This window comes from Microtus oregoni, unplaced genomic scaffold, assembly GCF_018167655.1.
Source record: "Microtus oregoni isolate MIOR12 unplaced genomic scaffold, Mior012 000028F_ref0000031, whole genome shotgun sequence".
NCBI classification, from domain to species: Eukaryota; Metazoa; Chordata; class Mammalia; order Rodentia; family Cricetidae; genus Microtus; species Microtus oregoni.
The window spans coordinates 6361139-6381271 of record NW_024543087.1 but is presented as its reverse complement, the minus strand read 5'-3'; the positions used below and the strand labels follow the sequence as shown (position 1 = coordinate 6381271).

General features: G+C 39.8%; 1 protein-coding gene across 2 annotated transcripts in view; it reads right to left on the bottom strand.

Annotated features, from left to right (window-relative positions):
- Cmc1 (C-X9-C motif containing 1) overlaps positions 1-20133 on the bottom strand; it is a 69012-nt gene that overhangs the window by 46808 nt on the left and 2071 nt on the right. The window contains exon 2 of one of the 2 annotated variants that reach the window (XM_041676998.1): positions 2174-2263. The exons of the other annotated variant lie outside the window; for it this stretch is intronic. Coding sequence (XP_041532932.1) covers positions 2174-2263 — 90 coding nt within the window. The remainder of the gene's footprint in view (positions 1-2173; positions 2264-20133) is intronic. 2 annotated transcript variants of the gene reach the window in all.

Genomic DNA, 20133 nt, shown 5'->3' with positions numbered 1-20133 from the left:
AGGAACAGTCTTTTTTTAAAAAGTCAATATTCAAATATTCAGAAATCAATTACAGTATGCTTCCCCTAGTAATGGGAAATCATTAAAATAATCTAAATGAATCTCAAATTCTGAGATGCTATAATGCACGGTTTACATTTATTTACTCATTTATTGTGTGTGTGCATGTTTTATATGTGTGCGGTGTATATGTCAAGATGCATTTTGGGGGGTCAGAAGACAGGAATGAAATTTAGGTTTTCAGGTTTGGTGGCAAATGCCTTTACCACTAAGCCATCTCACCAGCCACTAACTAAGATGCTTTTACTAGGTAAAATAATGGAATTTTTAAAACCAAAATCTTAATATGCTAAATAACTCTTGATAGAACTTGAAACTGCAAGTTTTGTTTTCTGCCATTATAAAGTAGTTACCATAAAGCACGAATATTTTACAGTTCACTCTCTCATCTCAGGAACCAAAACAGAATCATTTTCTAAAGTCAGTGCGGTTCTGAAACCCAGAATCACACAGTTACTCTGCATTTTCATCCAATCTTACAAGTTACCCAGTAACTAAGTTAGATTCCTCGCACTCGAGGTACCATGGTAACGGGCCACAAAACAGAACAGATGCACTCGTGTTTACTCCTCTGGACCGGCGATTCTAGGAACTCATTTCCCTGGTAGCGCAAGTTCTCCTCCAAGAACTTTATCCACTTTGAAGGTTTCCCTTGCCTCCCCCGAAAAAGATTGTGTTTTGAAAAGTCCCATGAGGCAAGTGGAAAACCACCCCTTGAGATTATTAGTGTGACACCTGCCAACACCAGATGTGTCCTGACCCCTGCAGGTGCCAATGGGCTAATTTCTGCCGACACCTGGGGTAGGGAGCTGGAGGGAGGAGCGCTGGATAAACAACCAGTCTCCAACGAAAGCATAGCAGTCAGTATAACAGAAGGACCTCAAACAAGAGCAACGTAACAGAAGGACTTTTCAGGCAAGAGTAAGATCACAGAATGATTTTAAATTACAAACTGATAGAGGATTTCAAATATACAAGTCACACAAGTCATACAACGCGAGCAACACAATGCTACCATAGGCACTGGTCCTGTTTCACTGCCTCCGCTGTATTCCAGAAGTCGATTCGAGAGTTGAAGGAGGAAAAGAAGAAAAAGGTCCTTAGCATGTTAACTTAACTGACAGTCATAAAACTAGAGTTGATACAACCTGACTCCCCAGAGAGAAACTGGCAGCCATCTCACTAAAAGTCACTGGCATGCTTGGACAAAGGTGACTATGGGTACAGGGAGGGAAGGAGGTGGGAAAAGAGCCTATCTCAGCATAAAACAATAAGACTTTATTCTCATTTTATGCATTTAGAGTGTTTTGCCTACACATACATCTGTGCATGGTATACATTTCTGGTGCCCAACAGGACAAACGAGGGTATCAGGTGGAACAGGAGTTACAGATGACTGGGTCCTTTGCAAGAGCAGTCAGTGCTCTTAACCACTGAGCCATCTCCCCCATCCCATTAGCAAAATTTTGCTGCCTTTTGTTAATGATGGCCAATCCAAGAGGTCTATTCTTTTTAAAGACCTATCTACAGTAAAGTTCCCGCCTACTTTTCTAACAGCCCATCAACTACAGACCTATGATGGTCCCAGTTCTTATCACTTTGTGTTTTACCAGTGTGTTACATACCAATCAACAATATTTCTAAAATTACCATACACAGGAACAGTACGTGCTTTACATAAGTAACTTCCACTTCAAAACACAAGACAAAACAGAGAACCCACAAAACAAGTCCAGCAAGAGTCAACAGGAAGGAAAGCGTCGCGGTGTGAGCCTGTGTGTGCTACACCAGACCAGGCTTCGGATGCAGCCAAGGCCCGCAGCATACTTGACTTTCTCAGGCCTCTCTCCAGAACATTCACATCTAGGTCTTCTCAGTAAACTACACTCTGGGAAGGAGGCTTTTTGCTCCTAAACTGGAGACGTGCTTTTAAATTGTAAATGAACTGAATGCTGACTGGAAGTCTGAGACCTGGAATGCTGGTTTCTGATGAAGGGTGAGAAGCAACTCATACATATTAATTCACTGACTGCTTGACTTTGAGGCAGAGGATTAAATTCATATCATATTATTAAAAATGAGTTTGATCTTTATATGAATTTATGAATCTTACCTTCAACTTGTTCGGCACACCTCTCTCTGGCCTTTTCTCTCATTATTTTGGGGATCAGAACATCTTTCTCCACATGTCTGAGATGCTGCTCTGAAAGAGATTTTATGGTGCTGTCAGGTCAATAACCAGATAGGGGAACATGATGCTAACATTATAGTTTATTTACCTGAGCAAACATGTTTTCAATGGCTCTTTTGCTACAGGATAAAGTTGTGATTACTATAAATCATTTAAAATATTTTTATATGAAAGAAAATGGGAAGGTCACAAGCAACATGTTTCTAAAGAAATCTCTATAAATTTTATTATAACATTCTCTGATAATGTATTCTACTCAGACTTGGCACAAATTTAAAGTCTGAATCTCATTCTTATTAATGTAATTTGCAAATGTTTTGATTTTCAGATACTGAGATGCAGGGATAGATGAAGACACAACATTAAAAGATACGTGAGAAGTGTGCCCCACCTTGGGTTCAAGCAGCCTAAGAAATTATAACTGGCACAGGAAGACCAGAACTGCAGAGGCCTATGAAACTGCGTGTGATTTCCGAGCCCTCTGAATACACCATCCACCACGGGCTGAAACTGCAAACGAGCAACTGCAACCACAGCCTACATGCTCCCTGAATTCTGAGCACGCTGGAAAGTAAAGGTTTCCTTATAAATCCGCACGGAGTTCAAAAGACAAAAGGGAGGTGAGATGTGATTAAAGGAGATGCCGCATTTCCATGAGTGCCCCAGGAAACTGAAGCCAAAGTGGGTGCTACCCCATGCAGAACCAAAGCAGCACCCACAGTCACTAACCATCCGCTGCCAGAGCGAAAGAAAGGTACTTAACCCCCAAAGTCCAGGGAGTTCCCCAGGAATTCTCTAAGAAGATTTGGAGCCTCTAAACTCTTTCCGGTAAAAACCTATCAATAGCTTTTGGGTATGGGAGCTATGAACTAACTACGTATTTATAGAGAAGATCTCTCTCTCTTTCTCTCTCTCTCTCTCTCTCTCTCTCTCTCTCTCTCACACACACACACACACACACACACACACACACACCAGGCAACCAAGGACAAAGCATCCAAGAATCACCTCAGCTTAAAGGACAAAGTGGCACGGAAAAACCAAGCACAATCTATAAAAGAATATGCGACTCCTAAGAGATAAAACCTAAGAGAGAGGATGTTGAAAAAATTACAATAAAAATAGAGAAACAAGGGGCTGGAGAGATGGCTCAGTGGTTAAGAGCACTGACTGCTCTTCCAAAGGTCATGAGTTCAATTCCCGGCAACCACATGGTGGCTCACAACCATCTGTAAAGAGGTCTGCTGTCCTCTTCTGGTCTGTAAACACACACAGATTGAATATTGTATACATAATAAATAAATATTAAAAAAAATAGAGAAACAAATAAACAGACATGAGTCCTCAGACAGAAGTGGGGCAAGGACTGTCTAAATGCAGCTGGATAAAATGCCTAACCCTGCAAAATGAAAGGCACGGTGCCCACAAAGGGGAAGGGCACGATGGACAGGACGTCTACCGGATCATGGAGTAGAAAGATGATAGAAGTTACTTGATGTCTCTGAGAGGTGGTTTCCTTATGCCTACGACCGCAAGAGTCAAACCCCAATTAGGAGTGAGGTTAAAGGCTTTCAGATGCAGGAACTAAAATGTTTATTCCAAGTGATCGCCTTATTACTACTGAATGACTGAGAACCATGTTTATGCTCAAGGATCCTAAGGTCAGAGGACTTCTTTGCTAGGGCTCAGTGACTGGTGTTGATGTCAACACCCGCAAAAGCTGTGACTAGAGGACTGGTTTACAATCAATTCTTTCTTCACCTCTGCATCTGACATCTGGGCTGGAATGGTCATAGGCAGGGCTTGTTTACTGTAAGTCACCTACAGGCCTCTCTGTCTCGTATGAATTCTCAGTTTGGCAGGTGGCTCAGGAGACCACAATCTGAGAAGGGATGTCTAGAGGTGATACAATTCGAGACAGCCGGATGAACCCCATGTGGCCTTTCCTGATCTTGTCCCCCCAAACCATGCAGCATCATTATGATTCCACGTTTTAGGAATGCCCCTCTTTAGGTGGGAAGGAACTGAACTCCATAGTTTGCATCCAGACCACATTACAAATGAGCATGAGAAATAGGAGATAATGTAACCTCTGTAAAACAAAACCGCAAAAAAAAAAAAACCCAGAATATACACTGATTAAAAAAATACTAAATGCTTTTTTTAAAAAAGTCCTATTACTGGAGTTACAGATGGTTATGAGCTGCTTGTAGAGAATGGGAACCAAAACTGTGTCCTCTGGAAGAGCAGCAAGTGCTCTTAATCACTGTGCCGTACTGTCAGCCCCAAACAAACACACCCTTAATTTCAAATTTTAAAACTGTAAAATAGCGTAACATTATCAAGTAATTCGGCATAAAATTTATAGACTACTCCACTTAACAACAGGACACTTATCAAAATAAACTGTAACCTGATAAAGCAAATCACTGAACATCTGAAGAAAAGCAGAAAAGCTTGACCTCTGGACAATAATGTAATTAAGTAAAAAGTCAGGGACATAAAGATCTCTGAATGTCTCTAAATGTGTTTAAAAACAGTAACACGTTTTTAGGTAATCCACTGGGTCTAAAGTGATACCGAAAGAAAAATTATAAAATATTTCAAAATTAATGAAAAGGAAAATACATAAAAAGTTCCATACTACAGCTAAGACAGTACTTGAAGGAAATGTGTTCTACTAAGAACCTAAGTAGAAGCAGTAAGTCAGTGTGAGCATCTACCCTGAAACCGAAGGGATGATATAATATAAAAAGCAAAACCAAAATAACAGAAACAAAAGTAATGAAACAAAACTGGTTAAGATAATAAAAATTGATAAACCCTACTAAAACCGACGGGAGTGTTCACAAATTTCAAGTATGTACTTACAGATTTGGAACAATGAATTTGTCAATTAAAATAAAGTAGACATAAAATCAAGTATCACTCGTAACAGAAAAGAGATCCAGTATAATCTTGTATTTACCGAAGAAACTGAATTTATAGTTAAAATTCTCAGCCCAAATAGCTTCTCTGCTGATTGAACATTTTAAAAACTAAGTTCTATACAAACCCTTCCTCCAGAAAATTAATCTTAGCCAGAAGAATCCTAATATCAAAACCAAAGTTAGAACAAGAAACACACATATACACACATCACTTTTACTACCCTTTTATGAATACAGATGCAAAATTCTTAACAATGAGAAAATTGAATATAATAATATGTCAAAAGTAAAGAAACAAAACCAGCGGTACTTATAACCAAGCAGGATCTATTGCAGGACTGTAGGGTTCACTGAACATACAAAATCAGTAAGTGAAATACATAAGGGGACCCAACATAGGGAAAACACTGTATCACAACAGACACTGTGGCAGAAATACAATATCCATATAGAATAAGATCTCAATAATCTCTCTCTCTCTCTCTCTCTCTCTCTCTCTCTCTCTCTTTCTCCCACTCTCTGTACCCTCTCTATCTATCTCTACCTCTGTCCTCCCCCAGGCCGCTCTGTGCCCCCACTTCTCTTTTCCCTTGCTTCCTCCCCCCCATAAAAATTTTCCATGTGAAGAGAACAAAGATCTCAGTAAAGTTAGAGCAGAGTGAAACTGCAACGTAATAATAACATCCAACTCTAAAGGGAAACCCAACTTATCCCGCACACCCAACATTAAACCTTCCTAAGAAAGACATCAAGACAGAGAAGACAGCTCTCACAATTCCAACCTAAGTGTCATCCTTGACTCTCTAGCTAGTATAATAAAACACAAAAAAAGTTTTAAAAAAAAAAGCTAAAATTCCAGATTGCAAAGGAAGAAGTACAATTACAGTTATGAAATATAAATAATTCTACAGAGGATCAGAAACAATCTCTACAAGGAAGCTACTAGATTTAGTAAAAGAATTAGCATGATTGACAGACACAAACTATGTTCAAAATTCAAAAGGAGATGGAACAGGAAAAGAGACACCGGGCATGATTCAAGTGAAGCTATATAATTTCAAAAGTAATTTAGACTAGGAAGAAACTCTGGAAGAAAATGTAAAGCAATAGCCAGGTTGTGCACTGCCCACATTCTCTGATCAGACATGCTGTACAGCAACAGCCAACTTCACACTTCACTGTGGTCATCAATAGCAGATCTGGTGAGACACCTACGAATTCTTAAGGCAGGGATTTTTTTTTTAAAGGGGGGGGGGTTCCTCATGTTAAGAATGAGGAACAATATTACAATGCTGGGCTTAGGTCTCTGTATAGTTCCACAATGCATAGTCTGAAAATGGAACAATTAAATGAAGGAATAGTCAACTTAGCCAGGACTGAGATAATGTCAGCTGTAATTATTATTGGTTTGGTAACTCAAGTTTTATCCTTTAAAAGGTTTTGATATCAGTGACAAATGTGAGAAACTGACTGATAAGATACAATCCTTAAAAGGCCTATTAATGAAACTAAGAAAAATATCCACGCACAGACAGAGGACTTTAAAACAGAACTTACCACACCACTGTACTATGAAACTGAAGAGGAAAAAAACAACCTTAATTTATTCAATTACCATTCAAGAACAACCATCAGGATAGGCACCCCCAAGGCTATTCAGAAGTTACCTGGGGTCCTGTACAAGTGTTAGATTTGAAGAGATTTAGGGAAGCAGTCATTTCATGTGGTGTGCATTCACCCTTCATGAAACAAATGTTAAATTCATGAGCCACAAAATTATTCCACAAAACTGGGAAGATTTAGTTATAACAGTACTGGAAGCTGGCCCTCAGTTAGAATGGAAAACATAGAGGAGAGACGACAACGCAAGGGTCATAGAACAAGGAAGTAAGGTCATAGGTATAGAAATTTCCCAAGAATAGCTTCTTGGTGAGGCCCAGCTTGCTGATTTGCAAAGACAAATTACATGTCATAATCATACCTTGGCTCTATGCTACAATGCAGCTTCGAATGCTTGGAAGAATCAGGAAAGGAAACTGTTTCATTTACTAAAATTATACAAGGCCCAAAAGAATCCTTTACTGATATTTTTTTAATAGATTGGCTTCAGCTGTAAATAGAATGACATTTGGCCTTTGTAAAAGGGTGATTAGGCCTTTAAAGATGAGATCAGCACCCACAGATGAATGGATTAGAAATACAGCTGATAGTGGATCTCACACTGATGATGATACTTGGATAGAAGCAATTTCTTAAAAACTTTTAAAAATCAAAAGATTAGATGTTTTAATTATGGTAAACTAGGTCATCTGAAAAAAGGCATTTCTAGGAACAAAGTTTTCTTTTTCCTAGAGATAATACAAACAGAAGGCACTACCTTCTGGAATATGCAGATAATGTGGTAAAGGCCAACATTAGACTAATGGATGCAGATCAGCCTCTCACAGGCCCCATGTCATTCCCTGTAGCATTGGGGAAACACCTCCACAGAGCAATTAAAAGACTTAATGCCTGTTGTTAAAAACCATACTGCTTTGGATAACAAAACAGTTTCATTTGATAAAACTAAATTTTCAGGAGAAAACATAAAACAAGTATTTTGGAAAACTTCTATAAATGATCTAAGACAAAAGTTAAAAATACAAGTAGGTGGCATTGAAATTGAGGGTTTAGGAGACACAGGAAAAGACGTTAACAATAATGCACCAAAATCTTGGCATCCAAACTGGGCTCTTTGGGAGGTAAAATGTTCAGTTTCTAGGGGTTGGAACTTAATCTCAGGTAAAACAAAGTGTAACATAGGCCAAAAGTATATAGGGCCAGAGAGAAAAATTAAAGTCATATGTGGCTAACATAGCAATGAATTTATGGGCATGTGATTTGTTACAATGGAATACCCAGATTAACATTCCTCCAATCTCAGAAACAAAACATAAATTAATGTATGCTTCTGAGAAAAATATTAATAGGCATTATCAAGAACATTCACTGACTATTCAGGGTGTACATAAACAGACCATAATAGCTGCTGATCTTTCAGAGGTACCAACAGTGTTACCTTTAAAATGGTTAACTAACAATCCTGTCTGGGTGGAACAGGCTGTTCACATCAGAAAAATTACAGACATTAAAACAGCTGATACAGGAGCAGCTAAATGTTCAACATATTGAAGAACTGACTAGTCCTTGGAATTTTACCATATTTGCTATTAAAAAGAAATCTGGAAAATTAAGAATGGTAACAGATCTAAGAGCATGGTGGGGCTTAGAGAGGATCTCAGCCTTTTGGATAATGGAACATAAGAGATAGGAGGTTACTGGTGGCTTCTCAGCCTCTTCTCTGATCATTCAGGTTCTCACCCCGATATCTGACTCCCAAGATTTACTGATGACGAATAATTAGATAAATGCTTCACTCTGCTGCTGATTGTGCTCATGCTTACTTTAACTCTACATATATTAAAATATAGACAGAAAAATTAGTCAAAATAGGAAGTGTGACTAAGAGTCCACAACATGATGACATTATCATCCCTGGCTTCCACAATGAATCACAAAAGCATGTTCTAGCCTCTTCTGTTATATTCTCCCTGAACGGAGCTAGCTTCCTCTCTCCCTGTGCCCCTGTGAGATACTGATACCACAGAGACACTGTATATGTTTGCATGTGTCACGAATGACAAGGCTTTATATATTAGAAAGCGGGACTCTGGTCTCCCCTCCAATACCAAGTTTGGTCCTTTTCATGGCAGTATCACCAGCTGAGATGGCATGGGCTGTAGTTACATAGCTTTCATTAAGGCAAAATGAGGGAAAGGTATGCGGAAACTGTACGAACTTATGGTTTCTTATGAAGATTATTAAATTACTACAAAGTAAAGTTATGGCTTAAAAAGTAAAGAAATTTTTGAGAGCAGAGAGCCTGGGACAAGCAAGGAAATGCAAGTGGCCTGTGAACAATCCTTTACCCGTGCTCCTTTCAGCGCCTTCCCGGCACTCACTGGCCAGAACACAAACAAACGACAATGCCAAGGGTAACCTAACAGGGCAGAGGACAGATCAACGAGAGGAGGAGGAAGGGGACAGAGAGTAAGAGGGATGTGAATGTGATATGATCAAAATGTGTTTATATTCATGTGTGAAAATGTCATAATGAAACAGTATGACAGACAACTGACATATGCTAACAAAAAGATTAAAAAAGCAAAGCCAAATGCAAGCTGTGATAATTCATCACTACCAGAATGAGTGCATTTAAGCCACTGGCAACACTAAATGATGGAGAACGGAAAAGCATGCATCTGCTGCTGGTGGGAGTGTGAAACACGCTGGGAAATGCAGACTGCGTGAGGGGTTAACCAGCACTCAGCCTGTGCTCCAGTTCCTTTCTTCTCTGTGTAGCCCTGGCTATCCTAGAACTCTCTTTGTAGACCAGGCTGGCCTCAGACTCACAGAGATCCTCCTGCCTCTGCCTCCTGAGTGCTGGGATTAAAGGCGTGTGCCACCTCCATCCAGCCTGTGTTCCATTTCTATGTATTCATTTGGCAACGAAATTAAGCAAGATACGGAAAAACAAAGTGTATATCATATTAGCCAAAATTGACTTAGCAACAAAACCTGATAACCTATCACTGATATTACCAAGGAAAATGCTGATAATATTCAACTTGGATAAATCTCAAAAAACCTAAGTTAAACAAAAGACAGACACAAGGGTATAGGCTACTGATTCAAGAACAAGCAAAATTAACCCACTTTAGGATATGTTTGCCTATGGGGATTGAGAGGGCCATTTCTGGTGGATAGTCTGAGACACATTTATAAAATACAAGACCTTTAAGGTTCATTGGCATTAAAATAACATAGTTTAAAAAATAAAAATTTGTTCTCAGTGTACATTTTAACATCTAACTATTGGAAGTCAGACAATTAAGCAAAGTTTTATGATTTTCTCCTGAAAGATATTGCTAATCTTTTATTAACTTTATTTCTACGGGCAAAACTGTGATTTTTATAATGTGCTACGTCACATAATTTCAGCACAGCCTCTCTTGACGCTCTCATTACCTTAGCAACGTGACAACAGGTTGTCTCTCCAGTTTCTGCAGAGCCAAACTTAAGCTGGTTTACATCTTCTATGCTCCTTGGGAAAACAGAGATCAAGACTAGGACTCCTGTCTTTGATGCTCAGGTTCTGTTTACAGATTTTTTTTTTCAGTAATCTTGATAGCAAGATTTCCTATGACTGTCTTCTCTTCAATCAAGGTAAGCATCAGTTATATTTCCTACAGACAAGCTCTGGTCAGGCTGAGGGCTGAGTGCTCCTCGTCAGAAATGCTTCAAACTAGTGCTTCTAATTTGGCATTTATCATTTTTTGAATATTTATAAAGACTTCACTGGTTGAGCACCCATAAATTGTGTGTCTCAGATCTTAGAACATTTCATATTTCAAAATTAGGGGTTTCCAATCTGTATAGAGATTACTGCCATTCCCTGGACAGTCGCTAGGAAGCACCTAAGACAGTGTTTGTGGGCCACCTGCTTCTGGCCTGCTAGTGGAGGAGCAGGAATCCAGCAGCAGCTGGGACGGCATTTTGCGGACTTCTGTAAAGATTGCGCTGCTTCACTCAGTCAAAGGTCTGAAGAGCGAACGTGAGGCTTTCTCCAGCAACTGCACTGATTGGACGTTCAGCCCTAAGCCTGGCCTTCCGAAGGCCCACATCCCTAACTGACCAGCTATCTACACCAACTCCTTGTACTAAATGCCTCCATATACAAATACATAGATATAGTTTATACCTCCTACTGATGGTTTCTCTGCTAGAGCCCTCATATACTGCTTATCAAGGCTTATCAAGATGTGTGTGTGTGTGTGTGTGTGTGCAGATTCAATTTTCTAAGGTTGTCTTAATTATTATAGACAGCTGAAGCATAAGTTTCAATTCTCAAGGACACCATACATCTCATCCACAATTTCATGGTAAATATGCAAGTTGCTCTCCCGATTTCTTTGCCCTTGACCACACCTATGACTGTAGCCAATCTCTACTGCCTACATCAGAAAGACAGATAAGTGTTTTAAGTGGCAGAGTGCAAGTGTTTTCGACCTTTGTAGGCCACCTACTATCTCTGTCCTGCTCCTGTCTGTATGTCCCAACACTGTTTAAAAAGTCACTAGCCGTTCCTACCTCACAGCACGTGGCTCATGAGCCAGTCTCTTAAGCTCTATACTATACTATTTATTTGTGTCTACCTTTTCTCCCTTGGTTTACTAGAAACCGCCATAGCATGAGGGTAAAATTTGCAAACAGCTATCTCTGAGAAGAAGCTAGAAGTATAGATGGGCATTAAAGAACAGACCTAAAGGATCCTGCCAGAGCAGTGGAGCCTGAAGGGACAAAGGAAAAATGAAGATTCAAGGGGATCCTTGTTCCCTACCTCCGAGGGAAGGGACATGGCCATGCACAGAGACAGGATAAAGGACAGGAGGGAGGAGAATTCTGTTGTGGACATGCTGGATTTAAAGGGCTTGTAAAACACCTTGTCGAGCAGAAAGTCAGTGTCTGTGTGTACATGAAGCTAGGACTATCTGTCACACCCCTTGTCTCTTATATACAGTGTAAATCATAATTAACACTGTAACTGTTGAACAGAACCGGATAATTATGGAGTGCTGATCTACTTTATAAAATCAATTTCAAAGTTTCGCCTCTTGCTTTCACCTGCACAGTCTTTCTGAATAGCTTATTTAGTATGTACTCTGGGGAGTCTACTCTTTTCTCTCTAAATCTTGCGATGGTTTTAGGTAACTAAGGAACTGTTTTTCTGAATCAAATCCTGGACAACAGACATAACTGTATATACTGAACTAACTGCACTAGAAATCCACCTCTGTTATGAACTCTGGTTCTCAAATCCCCATCAAATACATTACGTTTAAAAGGCTGCAAAAATTTCTTCCCACCATTCTTCTAAACATTCCCAAGCTAAAGAAACTAGTCTGGACTTACATGGGCATCACTTCAAGTTTCCAAACTCGGAAATGTCAAATCAGAAAGGGGTGGGGACCCCCACCTGCTCTCCACAAGCACAGCTCTCATCCTCATCCAAGGAGCTTCTTACAGCAGACAGAGACCACTACAGAGAACACACAACCACGGGCTGTCCAACTCAACCTGACACATTAGACAAGATCCCCAGACAGAAGCCCCAGGGAGCATGAAGGAAGGGGGCAGGACTGTCAGGGCCCAGGACCAAGACACCTGCTACAGGCCAGTTTCTTCTGGACAGGTCAGAAATACGGGTGACTGCACAAGACATGCAAAGGTCACACAGGCTAACATGCAAACATGGAGGGAAGTTTCACAAAGCACTACTCCTAGGTAAAGAGTGACAGGCAAGTCGATGGATTCCGAGAGAGGGAGAATCCATTTTTTCCAAGGATGAGTCCCTGACTGGTTACACAATTGTTAGTGGTGAACCCTATCACATGTACATATTAGCAGCACTCCTGGATCCAGTAGGGTTGTTATGGGCTGTGGGGTGTCTGTGCAACAATAGTAACTATAGAAGAAGGGGCTTAAAGTCTAGAGTGATATGAGAAACTCTAGAGTTGGAGAAAGGAGATGAAGGGGGTGGCACAGTATACTCATGAATGAAATTCTCAAAAATAAATTTTAATTTTAAAAAATGTAAGATAGTTTTGAATGCATAAATTCTCCTAAAAATTTTTTCATTTGATAGTATATAAACCATCATACCAATTATTATTTATAGTTTTGTATGTGGTACAAAACTATCCTCAATATTACAAACAAAAATTAGAAACTTACCTCCTGGTATAAGTAGTGTGTGCCTGTCTTGTATATCTGTATAAGACCCTACAAAAACTATCAAATTTATAGTTCGCTACAAGGTAGCTATATAAATTTATCCTAAGACAAGAATCGGGATAACAGCACTGGGGAAAATTTCCAGAGCTCCAGCTTCTCAGCATTCTATCATCACCTGAAAGCCAATTCTCACCTTTTCCACTGACTGCATTTGTTAGCTCGGGTTTTGTTTGGAGGTTCACATGTTCCTGCAATACGGCAGTATAAGACTGTAAGGCTACTGACAACAGCATTTGCTATAACCCACAAGGTAACAGCAAAGTAAATCAGAATACTGCAGAATCTTTCTAGGAAAGAATATGGCACATGAAGGGCCAGGTCTGTCTTTTCAGTAAAGAAAATATTCTGATTTAACTAAGAGATTTTAGAAGATTTGCTTATTTTTATTTCATATGATTGAGTGTTTTGCTTATATATGTGTGTGTATGTATATATGTGTGTGTGTGTGTGTATATATATGCATGTATGTATGTGTACTACAGACATGCCTGATGCATACAAAGGCCAGAATAAGGCATTAGATTCACAGGAACTGACGTTATAGACAGCTATGAACCATCATGTGAGCACGGGGTGTTCTTAACTGCTGAGCTATATCTCCAGCCCCCTAACTTAGTATTTAGAATAATACCACCTTTAAAATAATAACAACAATAAATAACAACAAATAAACCTAACAAGTTACTCTTATTTCCATGCCACTGTTTATTCTAGAGAAAAACCAACAAAATGCCTGTAATAATTAGATAAGTGTTTAATGAGACAACACTGTCTATCTGTGGGTTCCTCCTGTACTAGTAGCTCCTAAGGAACTCGAAGACAAAGGCCCTGGCAGGTGGGCTCAGTACGGCACAGGAGCACAGCCCTCAGTTGGTATCTCTGCACCAAGTGCAGACCAGTTCCCTCCACCCTTAAAATATGGATGCCCAAGATCTTTTTGCAAGACTGCTCAAATTCTTGTACAAAAAAAAAAAAAGTGCAGTGAGGAAAGGCTTGGGGAAAGGCTTACCCTGAGAAAATCAAGACAGCTAAGCACCAGCGGTCCTTACCCATCTTCCTTTCAAGCCACTTGAGCTGACAACACAAAGGGACTTTAACAGAAGGGGAGATTTCCCTCCTCAATTAAATTTTGGTCTGCCTTGAGTTGCAAGAGCAGATGAGGCTACAGTCTGCACAGCATCCCTTCGTATGTATTACATCTTGAAGTGGAGGCTCACATGGGTGAAACTCATGAAGTGGCAACATCAAGATCATGAGATCCAGTACCCAGTCTTCCATGACACCATCACACATGTGGAGCAGGTGCCTACTTAAGGAACTCTGGCAAGTGAGGTTAAGTTTGCATCTACAATTACAAAGAAGCCTGCAAACAATCCTTGGACAAGAAGGTTGCATAAGCATCTTGGGAGCAGGCAAAACTGAAAACTTCACACTTCTAGGTTTGCTTTTTCCTTTTTTTTTTCTTTTTAAGTCAGAAAGTTAAATAGAATTCTGATCCTATGGAAGAAGCATTTCAAAAATTAAAAGAATAGCAAGAGAAGCAATCTGCCAATTAACTGAAAAACAGAGGAAACAGAAAGCATTCAAAGACATGAAATAGGAAAGGCTAGGTTACCAACAAATCTGCTTAAAGCTCAAGCTTCTACACAATATGGAAACCACATCAGTGAGATAGTTGTGTTTGTCTCTGCCGTCTCCCACAACACTTGATCTGAATGTTCGTCCTGGGGCTTCCGTGCCACTTGCTGCCTCATTCTCCTTTCCGTCCATGCCCCAGGAGCACCTATTTCTTGGACCCAGTACTCTGCAGACTGCCAGGTGTGGACCTGTCTCTTCTCAGCATTGCTTTAACAACAATGAACCTAAATGTATACCTGAGCAGGAAACTGACTTGTGTAGTGATCATACCTGATCTTGAAATAAGCTGTACACCTCACCAAAACCAAGAACCCTTAAAGGAATTCACAAGTTTCATTGACTTCAACTTTAAGACCATCTTTTCATACAAGCCTAATTTCTCATTGGTTTCAAGTTAAAATGACACCAAGTTATAGGGAACCAAAGTAAATACTTGATAAAGGAATAAAACTTGCCTGTGACCTGCTTAGCAATATTCTGCCCAAATGACTTGCTTTTTCTCACAAACACGTCTGAGAAAAAGCAGAATATCCTCAACTCTGAATGCTTCTCAATGTCTTTGCCCATATCTCCACTGTTTCCTTTTTTAAACTTCAGAATTTTTCATAAAATTCCTGTAAAGAATGTGTCACACTCTGGAATGGGGTAGGAAATGACTGAGAGGTGATGTGCTTACTTCACAGGGCCAGCTTCTGTTCAAGTTACATCTTTCTTGGTGTGGCTTTCAGATCTAGACTCAAGCATAACCAGCCCATGATAAAACATCGTTTCTTTTTGGTTTGTTTTTGTGTGTGTGTGTGTGTGTGTGTGTGTGTGTGTGTGTAGCACATAGCATTCCCAGATAATCACCTACTACCTATATCATATTTACCTCTAATTAAACTGGCTAAGATTTAAGTTTACTTCAGAACCAGAACTTGCCAAAATAATGGTATTAAAATTAACATATTAAAAGAATCCTAAAACAAATTTTAAATGTTTCAAAAATATCCTGGAAAATGGTAAGCGTGCCAGAAAGAAATTATCAAAGCTGACATGGGGGGGTTTACTCAAGATCCTTTTTTTAAACATAGAAATCTTCACAAATTTTTGAATTATCCTGGCACATGGGACCATGCCAGTCTCTGTGTACTTCCAATTGATATGTGTGCTGTCAATCAATCACCGCAGGCCTCTCTTTAAGGAGCCAGGGCTAACCACCAGGCTTCCATGCCTGTCTCCATCTCCTTGCCCTCTGCTCACGCTCTCAGCCATCTTGGAAATTTCCATGTCCCATCAACATGTCAATTCCAACTTAACTTTGATCCTTCATTTACCACCACCCTGTAAGTTATATTATCCTACTCCCTCACCTCGAAGAAAGCTTATGTTAATATAGTTTGCAAGGCACAATAATTATTTGAGGGAAGGAGGGAGTGTAAGCATAGTTTCACACGGATCCTACCGCACACACTTAGAAGCAGGTATGAAGAAACCCAAGGAAAGGCAGTCTTGTGACATTATCCAGAAACACACTGATAAAAATCAAATGCCAGCTCAATCTTCTGCCTTTACTTTCTCTTATTTTTCACTATCAAGATTAAATTATTTAAATCTAACTCAGCACTTCTGCATCTTAGGGTCCTTCTTGACCACAAACCCAAAAGGCATTCCTGGTTCCTCTAGCTACGGTGAACGTCAAACATTCCATATAACACTGTGTCTTCTCTCTCCAGGTGAGCAGCTACACAGAATGAATCCTGCTCTTTACTCTCCCGAGTGTGACTACGTCTGCAGAGAGTGCAGACAGTGCCTCCGATTAAATGTGACCGTCAGGTAGGATTGGCTTTTCAAAAGATACAGAGCCCTACCCTCCCACCATATGAAGATACATAAGCAACTATCTGCAGGGTGGAAGATCTTTACCAACATCGACATCAACTGGCACCTCGGATCTCCCAGCCTCCAGAAAGAGAAGCTGATATATTATGTCCACTGTTGAAGCTATCCACCCACTCTGAGTCACCCAGTCTATGATATTTTGCTATGCTAGGGTGAGCCAACTAAAGAAGATTTTTTTTACTCTAAGTTCTTGTCCTGGTTGTACCTAAAACCACCAGAGAAGGCTTCGCAAAGCTCTGATGCTCGGGCTCCAACAGTTATTTCAGAAGTGTAGAAGTATCCAAAGCTCCCCAATTATGCTAACATGCAGCGCATTACCAATGACGGCAAGCGATATGTTCACTGACGCTATGTACTCTCTAGCTGTTCTTTCTAACTACCCTCTAACTCACAGCCAGCGTACTGCAGATAAGCAATGAAACCACTTAACAAACAACACATAAGAAAATTTCATAATCCAGCAGTCATGGATATTTACTGTTATAAATACTTACTAGGTACCACATCAGAGATTGTAGACAGATAAGCTTTCTTATCTGCAGCAAAACATTCGAAAATCTACATTCTCAATTAACTGTGCTTAATTTGATCTGTAAAAACTCCCAGTAACAGTTCATTATCAGCAAAAAAAAAAAACAAAACAAAACAAGAAACAACAACAACAACAACAACAAAAAAAAACACAACACCACACCACTTCTATTCAAACTTTCCCAGCAATCTTACTCTTTTAATACAATGATCTAATACGGCCCTTTAGGCTAGAAATTTAATTTCATATCAATGTTCTTATCCATAAGTATTGGCAAGTATTTCTCTTTTTTGACATCTACAAATATATATTTCTACAAATATGCCATTAAATAGTACTAATTTAGTTTAATGAAAAATAACATGGGTTTTCTTTTGAAGTTTCTATGCTAAGTCAAGAACCCCTTGCAATTTATGATCAATATTCAGAATCATAAACATTTAGGGCCTGAAAGCACGTCAGTAAATCCCTGGTGTAACTTCTCTCATCCCGGAACCTATGATGCCACCTACAGCTGATGCCACAGCTGAAACAAGAAGTCAGTGCCCCACCTAACGAATTCGGTGATGAGTCCATGACCCAGCACAATGCAGGTGCCTTCTTGATGGACCATCTCCTACTGCCGTGGCCTATCCTGTCATAAATGAGAAACAACTGCTCTTTACCATACAGGCAAATCTTCGGGCTCTCTAAGTCAAGCTTCCCTATCATATCTATAGATTTCATAGATATTATTTCTAAAAAAAAAAAAAAAATACTGGACTTAGAATGAGAAACACCATACACAGTCTATATTACTTTTAATATGATTTTTTGAAGAGTTTCTATTACCGTTTAAAGACTGAAGAGGGAGGACAATCAGGCAAACTTCTTATGAAACTTTTAAAGAAATAATTTAAGACTAGATTAGAATAAACAGAACCCTGTCACCAAAAAAAGGGGGATGGACAATAAAATGAAAATTTCCCAGTCAGTGACTAACACTTCACATAATTAATCACATAATGCTCAAGGGGTGGGGAGAGATTCTTCAGATATGTTTAAAAATCTAACTTAGGGGCTGGAGAGATGGCTCAGAGGTTAAGAGCATTGCCTGCTTTTCCAAAAGTCCTGAGTTCAATTACCAGCAACCACATGGTGGCTCACAACCATCTGTAATGGGGTCTGATGCCCTCTTCTGGCCTGCAAGCATACACACAGACAGAATATTGTATACATAATAAATAAATAAAAAATATAAAAAATTTAACTTAAGAGAAAGTGAAATTCCCAGTAAATGCAAGTGGTATACTAAGGACAAGCACCTCTAGCGCTATCTATCCACTAAAGAAGTAAGAACGGGCGCAAACCTAGCACTTCAGGAGCTGTCACCGCAACCTTCCTCCAAGAGAAACTTTACAAACCTGCCCACGGAATGTCGGCAAGTTCCTCCCCTCTCTTTCCACCCAAGTCCTAGCAGTGTTCCACAGTTCTCCACTTACAGAGTCCTGGAAGAAAACACCAATGCAAGGACAGGCACAGAAAGACACAGACAGACAGACGCACACTGACCCATCCTCAGAAAGTAAGAGTGAAGAAGGACTCTGCACTGAGAGGGAGCATCCCTGGCCTTGCGAGAAAGGAGGGAAGATGGGGAAAGGAGGAGAGCAGGAGGCAGGACCACTCCAAGGTGATACAGAGAGCAAAAATCCAAACTTATGGAACCCAAGTGCCTGAGGTTGTCATCTGGGAACACAGTAATAGCAGAAATTTTTCCTGAAATACCACAATAAGCAAAGATATAAGGAGGGGATTTTCTTGATACTTTCAATTACTGTGTATCTCATACTTTGTCAGGGGCTGGAGCGAACTTCTAAAACTCCTGTCAAGTAGAAACGGAAATAATTTCTGAAATGACAGCCCCAAAGAGAACCTGGTGTAAATTAAAGTTCTTACCTATGGCTGTAACCTATAAAACTATGTATCTAGTCTCTCAAATATTTTTTGGACTAATTTTTACATCTTCACTATATACTGGTTCCTTCGCTAATTAATGAGTTGAGGAAAATCTTTAACACATATCCATTTTTATGTGAGTCATAGTTTTACTTTTTAAAAAACTGTATTTAGCAAGCAAGAATTTCCAATCACTAAATCTGACTAGATTTTTTTCTAAAATATACAATGTTTATAGAAAGCATTATGAGTTTGCAAAGAACTGTAAACTGAAATAAGATATAGTTAAATAGTTAAACCCTAGTATAGGAGAATGAGCTGTTCTGCAAACTCTTGTAATATTATTGAGGTGAAAGGTTCCATTTATGACTGAAGGCTGGGAGGAGAATTTCCTGTAAGAACAGGAACTAGAGTAGGGGAAAAAGCTGAGTGCTGAGTCAGTAAACAGGGGGCACGCAGAACACCCCTTTTCCTCTACTCTGTTTACACAATGGAACTGCCTAAGAAATACTTAAATGTCAGCACATCTGGGAGTGCAGCTCCGGCAGGAAGAAGAACACAATCAAAAGCTCAGTCTTGCTCATAGCTGCTTTACTTGGTATTTTGTCCTTTCTCCTCTCTTTCCCACAAATTACAGCAGAAAATAGCTGATAAACCCATGTGTGCGAAGAGGTTGAAACGAAACAACACCCAAGAATAAGGATGCAGTCTGCATCTCGCTGTTGGAGTCAAAATTTGAGAAAGACCGAAAGGAAAAAATAGCTGAGAATGTTTTACCACCCTGGAACTCAAGGCCCTCAGCAGCCAGATGTGCACCTCAGACCCACTTTCCCAGCACTTCCCTTCAGGCTCGCTCGCCTTGGCACTCTGGCCCTCTACACACTCAAATGTGCTTTCAAGCATTGGCCACTCTGAATGCCCATCGCAGTCCCTCCCCAATCGTTTTTTCATGGTAGCTTCTTCTCATCCTTGACATTTTAAATCAAATGCACTTCTCCATAAAGCTCCTAACTCAGCAAAAGTAGCTCTCTCCTTGCAATCGACTTTCTTCATGGTGTCTGCCACAATCTAAG